At 40.6% G+C, this 18815-nt stretch overlaps 1 protein-coding gene across 9 annotated transcripts in view; it reads right to left on the bottom strand.

Annotated features, from left to right (window-relative positions):
- Nucleotides 1-557: 557 nt before the first annotated feature.
- The window catches only part of setd9 (SET domain containing 9), a 28857-nt gene continuing 10599 nt past the window's right edge, over nt 558-18815 (bottom strand). For all 9 annotated transcript variants that reach the window (XM_029708468.1, XM_029708466.1, XM_029708467.1 and 6 more), the window contains 4 exons: nt 11597-11720; nt 10055-10170; nt 9739-9844; nt 558-1021 (listed from right to left, as the gene is read on the bottom strand). In XM_029708468.1, coding sequence (XP_029564328.1) covers nt 934-1021; nt 9739-9844; nt 10055-10170; nt 11597-11720 — 434 coding nt within the window. In that variant the 3' untranslated portion in view covers nt 558-933. The remainder of the gene's footprint in view (nt 1022-9738; nt 9845-10054; nt 10171-11596; nt 11721-18815) is intronic.

The raw sequence follows: 18815 nt of genomic DNA on the forward strand, positions 1-18815 counted from the left end.
TCTTAGGCTTGTCAGTGGCTGCTCGGCCATGAAAACCCATTTCATGAATCTCCCAACTAAGTTATTGTGCTGACGTTGCTTTCAGAACTCGGTAGGGAGTGTTGCAACCGAGGACAGACGATTTTTTTACGCGCTTCAGCAGTGCAGTTCTGTGAGCTTGCGTGACCTACTTCGCTGCTGAGCAGTTATTGCTCCTAGATGTTTCCACTTCACAATAACAGCACTTACAGTTGACCGGGGCAGCTCTAGCAGGGCAGAAATGTTATGCACTGCTTTGTTGGAAAGGTAGCATCCTATGACAGTGCCACGTTGAAAGTCACTGAGCTCTTCAGTAAGGCTATTCTACTGCCAATGTGTGTCTATGGAGAGTGCATGGCTGTGTGCTGGTTTTTAATATACCTTTCAGCAACGAGTGAGGCTGAAATAGCCGAATCCACTAATTTGAAGGGGTGTCCACATACTTTTGTAAATATAGTGTATTTGACTTACCACAGTGAAGTTGAAGGTTGACCGTTCAATTGGGGTTAAGACTATAGTGTAAAGTAGACAAGACAGGATTTAATCATCATTCAAAAGTAAAGTTTATTGTTCATAAAACTGTACACTCTTTCGTTGAATATTTTATGTTTTGTTCCAGACAAATCGTGTGTACAGATGCAGAAATAAAGGAAAATGTTCTTATGAATATGGTCTTCTCAGTTTCATGTTCTCCATTCTTCCTTCAGTCTCTTTCGTTGTCCTTCTCTCATAGGCTACACAGAATCATCTGGCCACAGTTCTTCAGAGGGGCTTTCACTTGACTAGTTGAATAAGTACTTTTCATAATCTTACGTGTTCAAAAAATCTTAGACCTGGGTTGTGTGCACTAAGGCACACTGTAGCCAAGTGTTTCTTCTTGAACAAGTTCAGGTAGTACCAGTTTTAAAATGTGACCTAATGCACAATGGTGAAGTAGTTAGAAAAGAGTTCCTCCCCTGGACGGATGTCTCTTAACGCTACAAGGACCACACATCGTAAAGGCCTGGAGGAGAAGAAAGAAGCTGTTGTCACTCTCTAGTTAAGACTTGCTTTGGCCAATGCAAGCTGAGCCAGCGCTAGTCCAGATGTGGCTATGTTATGAGTCACAGCCGATTCAAACGTAGATCGGGCGCGAGATAGACCGCGCGACCAAGATTAAACATTGCGTGAGCAAATAGTCGAAAAAGAAAAGTGGTAGAGTGAGAAGAGGACAGGTCCCGCAGGCCAGCGTGGTGAATGCAAATTAAACTTGAGAGCTTGCACGTGTGACTGAGTGAGCAGAACCGAATGCTGTGTGTGATGATTCAGTTCTAAACAAGAGTCCATCCTCACCTCCTGAATCACTGCAATGGATTGTCCGGTCTGCTGAGATGGTCATTGGCTAACATCTGCACTCCAAGGTCCTGCACGACTCCAGGGCAAGGAAGCATGCAGGATGGAAATTCTGCATCTATATATTTTGTCTGCTTATTGTGACAGTACCATTTCACAGAGTCAAATTACTGTACATGCAAATGTACTGGGCAAATAAAGCAGATTCTGACATGTTTAGCTGGTTTATCATATTCATGTCAGTTTCTATTATTTTGGACTGTTTAAGTACTGTATGAACTGCAGCAGGTTCTCCCCTTTGTCTTCATATAATTCTAAATCCCCATTTATGCTGTGTCCTTGGGCTTAATACGCTAAATATTGGATCCTGCCTTCAATTAGTGGACTCATTTTATGGTGTTTGCTAGAGCTGACTGTCTGCTTTTCGTTTTACAGACGAATGTTGCTGGCTAAGGAGTAATTAGCTAACTTACTCTAGCGAGTAGATTCCACTCAACTTAAGGTATAGTATACCTATTTTAATTTATTTCCCAATATGTTTGGAGGTTACTGCTCAAGCAGGCTACCTAGCTAAACCTTAGTCTGAGCTAAACAGACGGCTCTGCAGTGCATCTGTTTGAAGGCACACAAACAAGAAGGCTCAACCAATCACACAATGGATTGCAGGCCAAATAATAGCCAATCACAACACTGGATTGGCCAAGGGCAGGAATTTGTTAGTTTGGCCACATTCACTGGAGTGATGGACAATCTAAGGTTTCTAGACACTTACCTGCCTTTAAGCCCACCCCCCATCAGCCTGAAATCATAGAGCTAGATGGCTGTACTCCTTGCCGGTCCCAACAATTCCCTTGTGAAAAAAAGGTAAGACCCAGCTGTGGCTGCCAACAAGTACTAGAATGTAGTCCAATAGACTAACAACTACTGTGTCCTCACTCAACTCGCCACACCTAATCAAAGTGTCGGCTCTCCACAGCCGACTGGCCGGTACTCCGCAGGAATCCCTCCCCGGAGAGTCTCTGCCTTCCCTGGAGAATGGATTTAGGAGGATGCTCCTGGTGACTTAGTGGATGTTCCTGTTCTCGATCTTACCTCCCAGCCATGGAGATATGTCACTCACCATGGAAGTTGAAAACAGAAAACGGGGCCTTCTTGCCTTTGCCGCCCTGGATCCAGGAGGTTCCGGCGCCTTATTCCCTGGGGGCTTCCAAATCGAGATTGGATCCGGAGGTACCTGCGCCTTAGTCCTCTGTTCTGTTTCTCTCTCTTCGGTGGCTTCTACCTCGTGTTCAGATCCTCAGAGCTTTCCCCCCTCATGGGACAGTGAGACTAAGAGTCTGGCCCATCCATCATCCACAATGGATACTACAGCTGGCTCAGGTCCATCGGGCCCCACCACCCTTTGGTCCTTGAGGGGTTTGCGAAATCACTTGAGGCGAAAGAACGGCCGGACCTCATCAGCCGTTGCACCAGCTGTCGTCATTGGCAGCTCTATGGTAAGAAACATCTTGGTTCCTGGGGCAAAACCCCTGTGCTATCCTGGAGAACGAGTACATGATGTTACAAGGCAGCTTCCAAGTGTTCTACGTCAGCTGCTGGGTGCTGACGCTGTCGTAGTCCATGTGGGGTCAAACGACATCAGGAGGGCTAGCTCGGAACTGCTGAAAATGGATTTTAAAGAACTGATTCTAGCTCTGAAAGATTCCAAAAAGTGGCACATTTTGGGTACCATCGTTGGGCCGTGGTTATGAAAGATTCAGCAGGCTACTGGCATTACATACCTGGCTAAAAGATTACTGTAGCTCTGTTGGAATAGCTTTTATAAATAACTTTGACAACTTCTGGAAACCGAACATGCTCTACAGGAATGACGGAGTCCATCCAAATCATCTTGGCTCCTGAACTGAACTGTCCACGAATTTCAAGGCTGCATTGAGACAATTTATCAATGACCCAAGCCCAACTCCCTACCATTGTGTAGCTGACTTGTCGTAATGCTGCAGCAGATTTACATTATCCCAGGGGTGTTGGCAGTCACAATGTAAGTCATCTCATTTATGTCCCTCTAACTCCCCTGAATGCCTGTCGAGCCTACAACTATTGTATACAGCAATCATGTGCCTATGAACCAGAATTATACTGTTAGCACTGAGGCGGTGTGCCCTAGTAGGAAGTCCACTGTGTTTCTCACCCTGTACTATCAGCTCAAACATGAATAACATTGTCATGTCTAAGTTTCCCAGTAAAGCGATTAACAAAAATCAGGCATCCCAGAAAAGTGCTAAAAATACCTTACATTAACATATGTAGCCTAAGAAACAAGGTTCATGAAATAAATAACTTGCTAGTAACAGATGACATTCATATTCTGACTCTCTGAAACACACTTAGATAATACACTGGTTGAAATACATGGTTATAACATCTAAAAGAAAAGACAAATGCCAATGGGGGCGTTGTTGAAGTCTATATTCAGAGCCACATTCCTGTGAAGCTCAGAGCGGATCTCATGTTAAATACTTTTGAAATAGTATGGCTACAGGTTCATCTGCCTCACCTAAAGCCCATTCTTGTGGGAAGCTGCTATAGACCACCAAGTGTTAACAGTCAGTATCTGGATAATATGTGTGAAATGCTTGACAATGTATGTGATATCAACAGAGGTATATTTTCTGGGTGACCTTAATATTGACTGGCTTTCATCAAGCTGCCCAATCAAGAGAAAGCTTCAAACTGTAACCAGTGCCTGCAACCTGGTTCAGGTTATCAGTCAACCTACCAGGGTATTTACAAACAGCACAGGAATGAAATCATGTATTGGTCACATCTTTACTAATGCTACAGAAATTTGCTTTACAAATCCATTGGATGTAGTGATCACAATATAGTAGCCATATCTAGGAAAACCAAAGTACCAAAGGCTGGGCCTGATATAGTGTATATGAGGTCATACAATTAGTTTCGTGATGATGTAAGGAATATTTGCTGGTCTGTGGTGTGTAATGAGGAGCAACCAGACACTGCACTTGACACATTTATGAAATTGCCTATTCCAGTCACTAATAAGCATCCACCCATGAAGTAAATTACTGTAAAAATGTAAATCCTCGCGGATTGATGAGGAATTGAAAAATGGTATGGTTGAGAGGGATGAGGAAAAAGGAATGGCAAATAAGTCTGGCTGCACAACCAATTGGCAAACGTACTGCAAATTGAGAAATCATGTGACTAAACTGAACAAAGAGAAGAAACTATACTATGAAACAAAGAAATTGTATAAAGAATGATAGTAACACATTTTGGAGCACCTTAAATTACATTTTGGGCAAAAAGTCAAACTCAGCTCCATCATTAATTGAATCAGATGAATCAGATCATCACAAACCCAGTGATATTGCCTACTTCTTTAATTATTTTTTTCCCCCCATCAGCAAGATTAGCAAACTTAGGCATGGCATGCCAGCAACAAACGCCGACACTACACATCCAAGTATAACTGACCAAATTATGAAAGACAAGCATTGTAATTTTTTTGCCACTCCTATGTGCCAGATCTTCAATCTAAGCCTACAAAAAAAAGTGTGTGTTCTCAGGCCTGGAGGGAAGCAAAAGTCAATCTGCTACCCAAGATTGAGCCAGTAAAGAGAGATTTACCAAACAGCCAACCAATCAGCTCGTTACCAACCCGTTGTAAACTTTTGGAAAAGATTATGTTTTACCAGATACAATGCTATTTTACAGTAAACAAATTGGCAAGACCTTCAGTATGCTTATAGGGAAGGACATTCAACATGCACGGCCCTTACCCAAATGACTGATGATTGGCTGAGAGAAATGTATGATAAAAAGATTGTGGGAGCCGTTTTGTTAGACTTTAGTGCGGCCTTTGACATTATCCATCATAGTCTGTTGCTGTAAAAATGGATGTGTTATGGCTTTACACCCACTGCTATATTGTGGATAAAAAGTTACATGTCAAATAAAATAAATGTGTATTTGTCACATGCGCCAAACACAACCGGTGTATATCTTACAGTGCAATGCTTACAAGCACTTAACCGAGACTGCAGTTAAGAAAAATACCTAAAAAAAAGTAACAAATAAAAGTAACAAATAATTGAAGAGCAGCAGGGGTGCCGGTACAGATTCAATGTGTGGGGGCACCGGTTAGTCGAGGTAATATGTACATGTAGGTAGAGTTATTAAAGTGACTATGCATAGATAAGAGAGTAGCAGCTGCAGGGGGGGGGGGGGGGAATAGCCATTTGATTAAATGTTCAGGAGTCTTATGTCTTGGCTGTCATGCCACTGGCTTTGAGTAAAGCTACTACAGCGAGTGAAATGACTGCAACACTTAGAGCCGCAGTCAGTTTTAGAATGGGTGGCAAGAAATAAGTTGGTCCTAAATATTTCAAAAACTAAAAGGATTGTATTTGGGACAAATCATTCACTAAACCCTAAAACTCAACTAAATCTTGTAATTAATAATGTGGAAGTTGAGAAAGTGGAGATAACAACATGTTGATGCAACAGTAGCTAAGATGGGGAGAAGTCTGTCCATAATAAAGCGCTGCTTTGCCTTAACAACCCTATGAACTGCTGTCCAGTCGTGTGGTCAGGTGCCACAAATTACAATTGGCTCAGAACAGGGCAGGATGGCTGGCCCTTAAATGTACATTGAGAGCTAACACGAATACAATGCATGTTAATCTCTCAGGGCACAAAGTAGAGGAGATATTGACTTCATCACTACTTGTTTTTCTAAGAAGTATTGACATGCTGAATGCACCAAGCTGTCTATATAAACTACGAGCACACAGCTCGGACACCCATGCATACCCCACAAGACATTCCACCAGAGGTCTCTTCACAATCCACAACAGACTATGGAAGGAGCACAGTGCTACATAGAGCCATGACTACATGGAACTCTAATTCCACATCAGGTAACTGATGCAAGCAGTAGAATCATAAATAAATAAAAACATTTAAAAAATACACACCTATGGAACAGCAGAGACAGGCACAGATACTCACACACGCACTCTACACACAGATTTTGTATTGTAGATATTTGGTAGTGGCCTGAGGGCACACACTTAATGTGTTGTGAAATGTAATATTTCTAATGGTATATAACTGCCTTAATGTTGCTGGAGCCCAGGAAGAGTAGCTGCTGCTGGATCCTTAATAAATAAAAATATAAAAAGACTGGTGGGTCAGAGAATCATGTATTGAACTAAACATGTAGACCAGGGGTATTCAGCTTTTACACTACGAGGTCCTGAGCCTGCTGCTTTTCTGTTCTAACGGATAATTAATTGCATCCACCTGGTGTCCCAGGTCTAAGTCAGTTCCTGGTTAGTGGCTTCAAGGTCCAGAGTTGAGAATGAGGGATGTAGACAGCCAATCAATCAATCAATCAAGACCTTTTTACATCAGCAAAGGTCAAAGTGCATATACAGAAACCCAGCCTAAAATCCCAAAGATCAAGTAATGTAACCATGATCACCCATTTGTCCAGTGGGGGGAGCTGCCCAAAACAGCCCACCACCTCGCCCCCTTCAGCTTAAGTCCTCTAGGCAGCTAAACCAAGTAGACTGTACGAAACAGCCCGATGACTTATCTAACAAGTAGAAATGTATAAAAAGGGAAGGCGTCAACCACGATGCTGCAGTGCAGATATCCTTGACCCCTGCACCCCTAAACATTTTGGGCAGAAGTCACCGCCACTTGACGTGTAGAGTGAGCCCTAATGTCCTAAGGCACTGGGGGCCCCTTAGTCTCATAGGCCAAGGCACTGACATCGCAGAGCCAGTGAGACAACCGCTGTTTTGAGAGTGGCCGACCAAGCGCTCCAGCACCATAGCACACAAACACCTAACCATTGCTGTGCCCTTCACATAAGGTGGGGACAGGACACAGATGGAGATGTTCCTCTCTCTCTAGCATGAAGAGGAGGAAAAAAGGCCCATAGCTCTAGGGTCCGTAATATGTAAGAGCTCTTAATAATCTCAGGAATGACCACCGGATTAGGAAACAACACCGCCCTGCTCAGATCACCATTGATGGCGATACATTCAGGTCGCGTTGACAGAGCGCATAGATCGCTGACACGCTTGGGCAAGTAATGATGCAGTCTTCAAAGACAACATTCTCAGAGAGATCTGGGCCAAAGGCTCAAACGGTGGTTCACACAACACATCTAGCACTAAGGTGTGCTCTTTTCCCAATTCACTGCAAGACCCAGACGGGTGGAGATGAGTCACCAGTCGGGTCATGTGTGCGATCGCCAGCTCTGCTGACAGGGTGAGAACCAGCAGATCGTCCAAGTACGCCAGAACCCTGTTGACGCAGCGGCTCTATTGCCGCCTTCACACATTTGGAAAAGGTGCGAGGAGCTTGGGCGTACCCAAAAGGCACTCATGTACTCGAATGCCACTCCTTGGAAAGCAAAGCACAGAAACTTCCTGTGACGCGGAAGCCCCGGAACATGGAAAAAGTCACCCTGATGGATACACTCCAGAAGGTGCCTCGTTGTAAGCATGCGGAAAGGTAGTTTGGGTACGGACTTCTTTAAAACCCATGGCATGAGAAAATAGAGTAAAGCCAGTTGTTTCTCTGCTCTGGGGGAACTACTGTTAGCGCTTCCTTCACCAGAAGCTCTGCAATTTCCTTGTTAAGAGCCGTAACCTTCTGGGGTGACGCCATCACCATTTCCACGACCCCTGTAAAGGGTGGAGGGGCAGCGAAATTGAATGGTGTAACCCCACTGGATCAACGGCGGCAGGATCATCTTGAGACTTATCTTGCCATGCAAGTCTTCAGACTAATCTTCAGTCTCGCTGAAGGAAATAGGAAGACTGTAGGTGTGCGCTCCTATATACAGGGAGAGCTGTACTCCAATTGGCTGGAGCACATGCATAATTATTTTGTCAGGCTATTGGCTGCCTAGGCAGTGGGGTAAACCACTAGGAGCAAAGCCCACTATAGGGCGGAGCACCACAATATAGAACCAAACCCAAGGTGCCAAGACTTAAAAGCGAGAAACTTGAGAAATTGAGAGCGAAAACTTGACCATGACAAGTGACTATTGCTGGTGGACAATTTAATGATTTAAAATGTATTTGTTACACATTTGAATCACATTTCTTTGATTACAATTCTATATTTATTGTTTAAGAAATGTTTATTTTTGATCTGTGGCTATGATGTTCTGCTCGCTCAAAGTCACACTAGCAAGCTCTCAAGTTTAATTTGTGCTCTCGGCTGGCCTGTGGACTCGGGGGACACATCCTCTGCTCGCTCGACCACATTTCTTCTGTTAGCACACGCAATGAGATTTCATCTCGCACCCCTTCAACTTTTGAACCGGATTTGACTCCATAGCGATGCTTTCCATTGCCTGTACAGCGTAGTCACGCATTATTACATATAAGAAAACTTAATATGTCCCAAATCACGTTTGAATTTACTCTGCCGATTGTCCGTGGTGTTGGTTCTTATTGGTTTGAAATTTGAGACAAAATAACCAAGTATTATTTATTGGACTTTGAGATCTGCCGTTGAGATTATTATAACATCTAAGCGGTTAAAAAGTTAAGTCTTCTATTTAAGGGAATTGAAGCGGTTCTGGACAGGTTCTGACTGACATTTGTGTACAATGCGCTCTGTGAATGTCGCAGGGTTCAGTGCCTTATAATGCCAGAAAGCCCCCCACCTGTCTGCTCTCCCCTCCCTCTGAGCGACAGAGCCCAGCCTGAGAGATGGCATATTGAAGGGGAAAGTCTAGCGATTTCAGCAATCGTACATTCATCTCGCTGTGATATTCTCAGCCGGATTTAGAACTCAACAGCAGAGTAAGTTCAAACATAATTTTATGAAACATTCTTGACAGACAAGGGACGTTTAGGTTTTCTCCTATGTAATACGGTGTGGCTATGCTGGACAGGCAATGGAAAGCGTCGCCACATGCCACATCGAGACTAAGCCAGTTCAAGACAGTCTGGCTCAGAAGACTACTCACTAGTCAACAACAGCAAAAGCTGCTGTTTGGAAATGGAGCCAAAACAGAAAGTCATTAACATTTGTATTAATACATTTATAGCTGTGAATACAAACAGGAACACTTGGTTTGTTATCCCTGGTATAAAACGGTTAAATAAACACCCCAGTAGCCTAGACCAGAGCCGTATCCATATTAATAGCTCTGGCCTACACTTACTGTTAATTGCTCTAAATTACTTATGAGTGAATCAAACCACACAGCTGCTGAATTAATAAATTAACTTTTGAGATTGCAATGGGCGCAGTCAACAGTAACACAATCAAACAAATACTGTAGGAAGTAGGGACCAACATTATTTCAAGCATCCTTTAAATTCTTGCCTTTGCGTGTCATGTCTGTAGTTCACATTGGGAAGGTACTGGCGAAGTTCAAGAGGAAATGCTTCAGGCACATCATACTCCTGATAGCACACATTTGCAGCCCTCTCTGAAAGATAAGAGTATAATTCCACACAAAAAAAAGGAAAAGGAATATTTAGATAGTCAGTGGTCACAGCATTTGCAACATTGCAGACAGACAATTATGTAAAATAAATAGTCTTCATGATATAGAATAAATATAGGCATATCTGTATAGAAATATTTAATCTAATTATAGCCCCATTTCTCCTATGGGTGAGCAGAGATGTGATTGTACCATTTGAGCAGTTGTTCACATATTGACCCACTGCTAGCGGGTTTTCTGTATTGGCTGTCAACCAAGTGATGTCACTCAACCTGAAAGGACCAAGCCTGTCTCTTCCACTGCACGACCTGGAAAACATCAATACTTTTAAATATGAATGCTGTCCATCTACATGTGAAAAATTGTCGTAGGACAGTCATCAAGCCCTAGGACATTTTTCAGTAACACTTTACTTGACACCAAGCATCATAACACGGTCATAACCATGTCATACCAGTTGACATAACATGGTCATAAAACTTTCATGAGATATTTAGACCTGTTGTGACATATATTGCGTTATTTTAGGGCTGGTTATGACACCTACATAAGAGTCAAAACCCACAAAACCTACCACACAAGGCAAAACATTCCATTACACCAAATCCTACATGTCAACAGTATGTTTGTTATAGACTTTTTCTTTAAATTGACCACATTAAATGATCATTGTAATTACGGACACATTGATGTCAGACATGCACCTACCCCAATGCTCTGTTGTTTTTTATTTTTATTTCATCTTTATTTAACCAGATAAGCTAGTTGAGAACAAGTTCTCATTTACAACTGTGACCTTGCCAAGATAAAGCAAAGCAGTGCGACAGAAACAACACAGAGTTACACGTGGGATAAACAAGCGTACAGTCAATAACACAATAGAAAAAAAAGAAAGTCTATATACAGTGTGTGCAAATGAGATAGCAAAGTAATTACAATTTAGCAGATTAACACTGGAGTGATAGATGAGCAGATGATGATGAGTAGATGATGGTGTGTAAGTAGTGATACTGGTGTGCAAAAGAGCAGCAAAGTAAATAAAAACAATATGGGGATGAGGTAGGTAGATTGGGTGGGCTATTTACAGATGGACTATGTACAGCTGCAGCGATCGGTTAGCTGCTCTGATAGCTGATGTTTAAAGTTAGTGAGGGAAATGTAACTCTCCAGCTTCAGCGATTTTTGCAATTCGTTCCAGTCACTGGCAGCAGAGAACTGGAAGGAAAGGCAGCCACTGGGATGAACGCAGGAGCAGATTTCAGGAGCAGGACAAGATGCCCTTATATCAGTCAAAAAGAGGGTATGTATGATTATGACGGTCACAATGCTTCTTGACAGTGTCATAAAGTGTATTTTCTTAGTCCAAGTAAAGTGACACAGGATGGTCATAACACTTCTTGACAGTGTCATAAAGTTAAAATAACAAAAAAATGCAATATGGAAAAAAAATAACAAGACTAGAAAATGAATTACAACAAAGGACTTAAGAAACAAACTTTCAAATTAAAGGAAACTTCTTGGCAGTGAAAAAAATGTGAAAAAAAGTGGGTTTTGACATTTATGGAGGTGTCATAACCAGCCATAAAATAACGCAATATATGTTCATGACAGTGTTATGATTATATGACAGGTTATGACAAGTTGTCACCATGACATTATGCAATGGTTATAACCGTGTTATGACACTGGGTGTCAAGTAAAGCGTTACCCATTTTTCTATGCCACATTTCTCACCTGTACACTATTTTAGAGATGCCTTTGTCATTGCCATCAATCAAAACATGATCTATGCATCTGAATACAAAAGGGTTCCAAATGGACTGGAAGAGAATGGGCTCATATGCTTGATAGATGGTACCTGCATGGATAACACAGAAATTAGTCACTCATTCACACAACGGTAAATCACAACACTTGTACAAGTGATATGCATTTCCTTAATTACTTTCAAAATAGCTATGCTATGTGTAAAAAGGGGTACTTTTTAATCTATGTTCTTGCTTATACTAAAGAGATACATGAGTATAAATACGTATCCCTCTTTTTAGGTCGGTGTTATGATAAATTATGGTTTGTCGGGACTGATGGTTTGTACGGTTGTGGTTATCAGTACAGCTCTATCTAGTTGTCGTATTGGGGATAACAGTTGTGGACAACTAGCATTTTAGCTAAGCCTAACCCAGTTTTTTTTCACTCCAGATACAAACTTATACATACGAACAACTTACAGACACACACAAACAACGACTACATCTCATCTGCCCAGACCCACATGCTCACACCCCCATCCCTGCATGCTCACAGACCCATCCCTAGTGCCTGCATTATTGTTTGCCACTTGGTCTTAAATTGTGCCAATTTGTTTTTCCTCGGTCGCCCATGCTATTTCAATAAATCATTTGATTTTTCCATTTTGTTAATGATGGCGGATTGATTGATTTCCAAGTTTTTAGTATATGTTTTTTCAGGGTGAGTGATAAGAGAATCGTCCAGCTCATTGGGACATATGCCACGTCTTGAAATATGACACAGATTAAAAGTAAGTTTACATTGTAATACTTCTGACAGCCAACTTTCTAGCTCCGCCCATAACTTCTGGACTTTTTAGGATTCCCAGAAAGCATGGTTTATTGAGTCATTATTCAGTTTACACTTAAGACATAACTCTGCAGTTATGCTGTAGAATTTGTGAATTTTGTTTCTTGTATAATAAATTCTATACATTAGTTTATACCAGATTAAGCGTACATTTTAGTTAACTGTAATGTGGTTATTTATGCTCCAACTTCCCCTCCATCTTGTGCCAACATCAGTCTTGGTTCAAAAAGATTGTCAGTTGGATATACTCTCTGCAAGGTTTTGTATATCGTATGAATGTCCTTTTCTGGCTCAAATAAGATTCCCTCTGATGTCCAAAAGATTTCAAATTTAATTGTGTAATGTAACTTAAGTTGCATGTATTTGAAACTATCTACATTGGTCAGACAAAATTGCTTTTTAATTCCATCATGGAAATCAATGCATTTCCTGTTACCAAGTAATTTATGGTTTCTATGCATTTAGTTTTCCATGTGGACCAATAAAAAAAATATATATATTTAAAAAAAAATACTAAATCTGAATTCTGAAAAGCTATGCAAGGATTGTTCCATAAGGCTGTGTTTTTAGGGAATGATATAGAAGTTTAATTTTCCTCCACATTGTTATAAACTATGAAGTTAATAATGTTCTTAACTTTATACTACTTTGAAAATAGACACGTAAAACGATTCTGGGGATGAGCATGCACATCTTAAATATGTACCCATTGTTCCTCTTTAGCGCATTTAACTATGTCACAAGTAAAAGCCTTGAGATCATCATCATCCCCCTAATGTACACCTTAAAGGCATCCCACATTATATTGGGGGTTGGTTTTTCTGTCCTCTGTCTACATTTGTAATTGTAAAATGTTATTTGTTTGTTTATGTATTTAATACATTTTGTGTCCAGAAGATGCACTCTGTTCATTCTCCTAACGGTTGCTAAGTGTATTTTCTAGTGTAATTAAACATGATACCAGAGAATGATCTGATATCACTATTTCATACATTTTTGAATCCAGTAAAATGTTGAGTGCATTTCTGGAAATAAAAATGTAGTCAATTCTTGAATAGCTTTTCTAACTTTGAGGAAAAAAAGGAATAGTATTTTATAATAATAATAATGTCCAGGTGTCCTCCATTTGTAGAGATTAACATTTTCAGCCTCTGGAGGTTCCCTAAATGTGCCTTTTTTATTACTACGTCTGTCAAGCTTAGCAAATGTATGATTTAGTTCACCTGCTAAAATAATACTTCCTGTCTGGATTTGATCTAATATAGCTTGAATCTTAAAACCACTAGATTATCCCCTGGTGAGATATACAATTAAATCAATTTGTATTTTTCACCATTAAGGTACAATTCAACATTAGAAAACAGGGTTCTGGGATAAAGGTAAAGTAAGGTAAAATAGTGTATTCTTAGTTATAATGATGCCTACACTTCTGCTGTTATTACAGTAAATTACAGCATAGGCCTCTTCAACCCAGCTCCTCCTTAAATATAAAATGTCTTTCTTTTTTTAAATAAATGTAACTCTTGCAAGAAAACCACATCTACTGACAATCTAAGTGTTCGAGAACCATATGCTCCCCCTATATCATGGAGCCAGTGCACATTCCATGTGATAAGGTTAACTTTGATCCAACAAAATCCAACTTCTCTTCCGTTGATCATTGAAGAACCATTTAAAACATTTTAGCACACATGACATAAGAGGCCGGTGGGCATCATAGTACAAATATAGTTATTATATACTATACATTACATACAGTGCCTTTGGAAAGTAGTCAGACCCCTTGACTTTTTCCACATTGTTACGTTACAGCCTTAATCTAAAATTGATATTTTTTTTAAATCCTCAGCAATCTACACACAATCCCATTAATGACAAAGCGAAAACAACTTGTTACAAATGTTAGCAAAGGTATTAAACATAACAGAAATACCTTATTTGCATAAGTATTCAGACCCTTCGCTATGAGAATCGAAATTGAGCTCAGGTGCATCCTGTTTCCATTGATCATCCTTGAGATTTACATTTACATTTTAGTCATTTAGCAGATGCTCTTATCCAGAGCGAGTTACAGTAGTGAACGCATACATTTCATACATTTTTTTTTTTTGGTACTGCCCCCCCGTGGGAATCGAACCCACAACCCTGGCGTTGCACACACCATGCTGGCGTTGCACACACCATGCTGGCGTTGCACACACCATGCTGGCGTTGCAAACACCATGCTCTACCAACTGAGCCACAGGGAAGCTATGATGTATGATGTTTCTACAAACCTGGCACCATCCCTACGGTGAAGCATGGTGGTGGCAGCATCATGCTGTAGGGAAGTATTTCAGCGGCAGGGAGTGGGAGACTAGTCAGGATTTAGGCAAAAATGAATGGAGCAAAGTACAGAGAGATCCTTGATGAAAACCTGCTCCATAGCGCTCAGGACCTCAGACTGGGGCAAAGGTTCACCTTCCAAAAGGACAACAACCCTAAGCACACAGCCAAGACAACACAGGAGTGGCTTCGGGACAGGTCGTTGAATGTCCATGCATGGCCCAGCCAGAGCCCGGACTTGAACCTGATCGGACATCTCTGGAGACCTGAAAATAGCTGTGCAAACAATAGCTGTGCACTCCCCATTCAGCCTGACAGAGCTTGAGAAGATCTGCAGAGAAGAATGGAAGAAACCCCTCAAATATAGGTGTGCCAAGCTTATAGCATAATACCCAAGAACCCTCAAAAATGTAATTAAAAATATATATATATTTTAGAATAATGCTGTAACGTAATAAAATGTGGAAAAAGTCAAGGGGTCTGAATACTTTCCGAAGGCATATATAGAGCATCTGGACTGAGCAGACTTAACAAAAAACATAATGCAAATTACTAGAGGTGCTATGCCTTTTTAGGCCTTTTTTCCTCTCCTAACGTACCATTTAAAAAAAAGTGGATACAAACATTTGAAGAAATACTGCCACTTAAGTACTGTGGTTGGTTTGTATTACCTTATAAATGTCATTAAAGTATAGTTGCTGGTGGGGGGGGGGTCTACTTAGGGTGGGTCCTCAGAGAAGTATCTGATCCCAGTCACCCCATCACAATCCCCCAGATATAGCCCCCCTCTATTCTCACAAATAACCACCACCAACAACTGCCGGGATTTGGAGTTGAGACTTGATTCCTTTCTCCTCCAGTGACTGTCTGATCGCAAGGGTATTTAGCGTTCTTCTGCTTCACGCCGATCCGATGGCAGCGCACCAGATGCTCCGGTGATAAATCCACGCCTAGCTCCTCCAATATCAGCTTGATCACGTAGCTGGAAAGGTCCCCTTTTTCTTCATCTTCCAGTAGGGATGATATTCTCATATTATTTTGTCTCCGTTTTCTAGCTAATTCAGGTAAACTTTTAAAGTTTGCACCTGTTTCCAGAAGGCCAATTTTGTTGTCTTGTTCATCCACGCGCCATCCCTGTATATACACATGCACGATAAAGTAGATTTCCTCAAAAGGAAACTAGTCTAACAGATTGTAACAGTTTGTTTTGGTAAGCATAAAGAGCATTTTAGCTATGTTTTCCTGGATAACCTTCAGCTGTTCGTTGCTTTCATTTACATCTCCAAGTTGTTCTTTGTCTTTTCCTTTAAGGTAAGCCATTGCTTGTTGGGTTCGAGTCTGTCGACAGCACACTTTGTCCTGGTTGCTTGGGGATATATTGATCTATCAACTTTTAATGCTTAATTTAAACTGTTCTCTGGCTTCTACATATAATCCCAGTTGCTACATACATTTTCCTAACCTGTTATATTAATTCTCATAACCTGCTACGTAAATGTCACTTCTGTCCGTAGCTGGGTTGGCTTAGCTAAAATGCTACAATTGTCAACAAACCATCAGTCCTCACAAACCATCAGTATCACCCCACTGGAATTCAATACAATCACAGGCTGTCGACAATGCAGCTTTTAAAGGCAATATTCCCGTATTCGCAGAGATCACGTTCATGATAACAGTGGATTTCCACTGGGGACGATGAAACAACGGAAGCCATGCATTTTCAATGAAAGACAAGCAAGGTGGTGGGGGACCGTTAGGAGAGGCAAGCATCGGTGAGGGAGCATGAACAGGGCAGGACCTAAGTTTGGGAAAGCTGAACTTGATCCAAATGGTATTCCAATACATTTTTGAAAGTTGAAGCTCATTTACTGCATTTCTATGCAATTGAAAAACAAAAATAAAGCAAAAATCACCTTGGCTTCACCATTATCACCTTGGCTTCTGTAGCTTCATTCACCTCAGTTGATCTACGAACTAGAGGTCGACAGATTAATCGGAATGGCCGATTTCAAGTTTTCATAACAAATCGGTATTTTTGGACAACGATTATGGCAGATTACATTGCACTCCACGAGGAGACTGCGTGGCAGGCTGACTACCTGTTACGCGAGTGCAGCAAGGAGTCAAGGTAAGTGTCTAGCTAGCATTAAACTTATCTTATAAAAAATTATCAATCTTAACATAATCACTAGTTAACTACACATGGTTGATGATATTACTAGTTTATCTAGCGTGTCCTGCGTTGCATATAATTGATGCGGTGCCTGTTAATTTATCATCAAATCACAGCCTACTTCACCAAACGGGTGATGATCTAACAAGGACATTCGCGAAAAAAGCACTGGCGTTGCACCAATGTGTACGTAACCATCAATGCCCTTCTTAAAATCAATACAAAAGTATATTTTTAAACCTGCATATTTAGTTAATATTGCCTGATAACATGAATTTCTATTGAAATTGTGTCACTTCTCTTGCGTTCTGTGCAAGCAGAGTCAGGGTATATGCAGCAGTTTGGGCTGCCTGGCTCGTTGCAAACTGTGTGAAGACCCTTTCTTCCTAACAAAGACCGTAATTAATTTGCCAGAATTGTACATAATTATGACATAACATTGAAGGTTGTGCAATGTAACAGCAATATTTAGACTTAGGGATGCCACCCGTTAAATAAAATACAGAACAGTTCTGTATTTCACCGAAAGAATTAACGTTTTGTTTTCAAAATGATAGTTTCCGGATTTGACCATATTAATGACCTAAGGCTCATATTTCTGTGTATTATTATATTATAATTAAGTCTATGATTTGATAGAGCAGTCTGACTGAGCGGTGGTAGGCAGCAGCAGGCTCGTAAGCATTCATTCAAACAGCACTTTTCTGCATTTGCCAGCAGATCTTCGCTGTGCTTCAATCATTGCGCCGTTTATGACTGCAAGCCTATCAACTCCCGAGATTAGGCTGGCAATACTATATTGCCTATAAGAACATCCAATAGTCAAAGGTATATGAAATACAAATGGTATAGAGAGAAAAGGAACCACCAGCTTTCATATGTTCTCATGTTCTGAGCAAGGAACTTAAACATGAGCTTTTTTACATGGCAAATATTGCACTTTTACTTTCTTCTCCAACACTTTGTTTTTGCATTATTTTAACCAAATTGAACATGTTTCGTTATTTATTTGAGATTAAATTGATTTTATTGATGTATTATGGTTAGTTAAAATAAGTGTTCATTCAGTATTGCTGTAATTGTCATTATTACAAATGTACATGCAAAAAAAAAATATATATAATAATAATTACCGGTTAATCGGTATGGGCTTTTTTTGGTCCTCCAATAGGTATCGGCGTTGAAAAATCACAATCGGTTGACCTCTACTACGAACACATAGCCTGCTAGCTATAGAGGAGAGTGGGGTAAGTTGAGCCAAAGGGGTAACCCACCCTTGTTTCTAGGAAACCATAAACAAAATATATAATTTGACCAAATATTGAGGAAGAGGTCATCATTTCATGGAGTCTGTGGAGGAAGAAAACAAATGGGGGGGGAAAAAAAGTGGTAAGGAAGTTCATATCCCAGCGATAAAAAGTACAAAGTGTTTATTAGGCATTAAGCCTGTGTTAAAAGATTCTTAAAATGAATAAAATACAAAAAAAGCAATTGTGATTGTGTTTGAGTAATAAAGCTAGACATGGTTTTAAAAAGGTAGTGGTAATATTTCATTCAGTACAGAAATTTGTAGGTGGGTTAACTGAGCCTGTTCGGTGTTCAACTTACCCCATACCCGGGTAAGTTGCACCAAGAGACCACTTTGTTTTGGACAAACTGTTTTCAAAACGGTCATGTTAATATGAATTCTGATTATTTCCAAGGATACACAACATCTTGAAATATATGTAGATATATTTGTTGTAAAGAATGCTATACATCTCCCTTGATGGAGTGATGCTGAATGTAAAAAAAAAAAAAATCTACTCAACTCATCCCACTCTCCCCTACAATTAGCCACTATGTTGCTCATACAGT

Source organism: Salmo trutta, chromosome 23 (genome assembly GCF_901001165.1).
Source record: "Salmo trutta chromosome 23, fSalTru1.1, whole genome shotgun sequence".
NCBI classification, from domain to species: Eukaryota; Metazoa; Chordata; class Actinopteri; order Salmoniformes; family Salmonidae; genus Salmo; species Salmo trutta.